Here is a 969-nt window from a genome sequence, read left to right as displayed (position 1 = left end):
GGGGCCCTGCCACTTCTCTCCACCTGCTGCCCAGAGACAGGCTTGCAGCCCTCCAGCACCCCTGGACCATCTGCCTGTCACAAGAGCCACCAGCAACCAGTGGGTGGTGACCCATGGTTCTGCAAAGTCAGGATGCTCCTGGGTCTCCCCCATTTGCTGGAACAGGAAATCCTCGCTTGGCTGCCTGGATTTTGCCATTGCCCCATGCCAAGAGCTGCTTGGCTTCTTGCAGGACAAGCATGTGTCCTGGCACATTGCTATGCTTAAGCGGCAGAGGAGGGCGGGGGAAGTGCAGTGGGGTCATGGTGGGGTTCTCAGGGTGCTGCAAGGACTCTAAGCATGGGGCTGAGCCCTTTCTCCATGGCCTCTTTCCCCAGGTGCGGCTGGTCATCGCGGAGGAGGGGCTGCCCTGCGAAGAGCGGGATGTCAGCATGCCCCTGATGGAGCACAAAGAGCCCTGGTTCATGCGGCTCAACCTGGGGGAGGAGGTGCCCGTCATCATCCACAGGGACAACATCATCAGCGATTACAACCAGATCATCGACTACATGGAGAAGAACTTCACGGGAGGTAAGGCAGGGGGTGGGCTGTGTCTCGGGGAAAATTCGGCTGTAATCCAGATGCTGTTTGCCAGATGCACCCACTTTGTCCTTTAAAGTTTCAGCTTTCCCCCAGAAGAGCAGCAAACCACCAGCTCCGCCAGACTTTTACATTTCCCCATGAAAGTGAAGGATTTCCCATCGACTACATGGAGAAGAACTTCACGGGAGGTAAGGCAGGGGGTGGGCTGTGTCTCGGGGAAAATTCGGCTGTAATCCAGATGCTGTTTGCCAGATGCACCCACTTTGTCCTTTAAAGTTTCAGCTTTCCCCCAGAAGAGCAGCAAACCACCAGCTCCGCCAGACTTTTACATTTCCCCATGAAAGTGAAGGATTTCCAGTAGAAATTCCCAAATGTCCCTCGGAAGAG

The 969-nt window shown here is 55.6% G+C and overlaps 1 protein-coding gene across 1 annotated transcript in view; it reads left to right on the top strand.

The window, feature by feature from the left end:
- The first annotated feature begins 380 nt into the window (after positions 1-380).
- Positions 381-969, top strand: part of GDAP1L1 (ganglioside induced differentiation associated protein 1-like 1) — a 9,904-nt gene continuing 9,315 nt past the window's right edge. Inside the window, exon 1 of the mRNA XM_010134465.1 lies at positions 381-570. Coding sequence (XP_010132767.1) covers positions 432-570 — 139 coding nt within the window. The 5' untranslated portion in view covers positions 381-431. The remainder of the gene's footprint in view (positions 571-969) is intronic.

This window comes from Buceros rhinoceros, unplaced genomic scaffold (assembly GCF_000710305.1).
Source record: "Buceros rhinoceros silvestris isolate BGI_N320 unplaced genomic scaffold, ASM71030v1 scaffold2974, whole genome shotgun sequence".
NCBI classification, from domain to species: domain Eukaryota; kingdom Metazoa; phylum Chordata; class Aves; order Bucerotiformes; family Bucerotidae; genus Buceros; species Buceros rhinoceros.
This window is presented reverse-complemented; position numbering and strand designations above follow the sequence as displayed.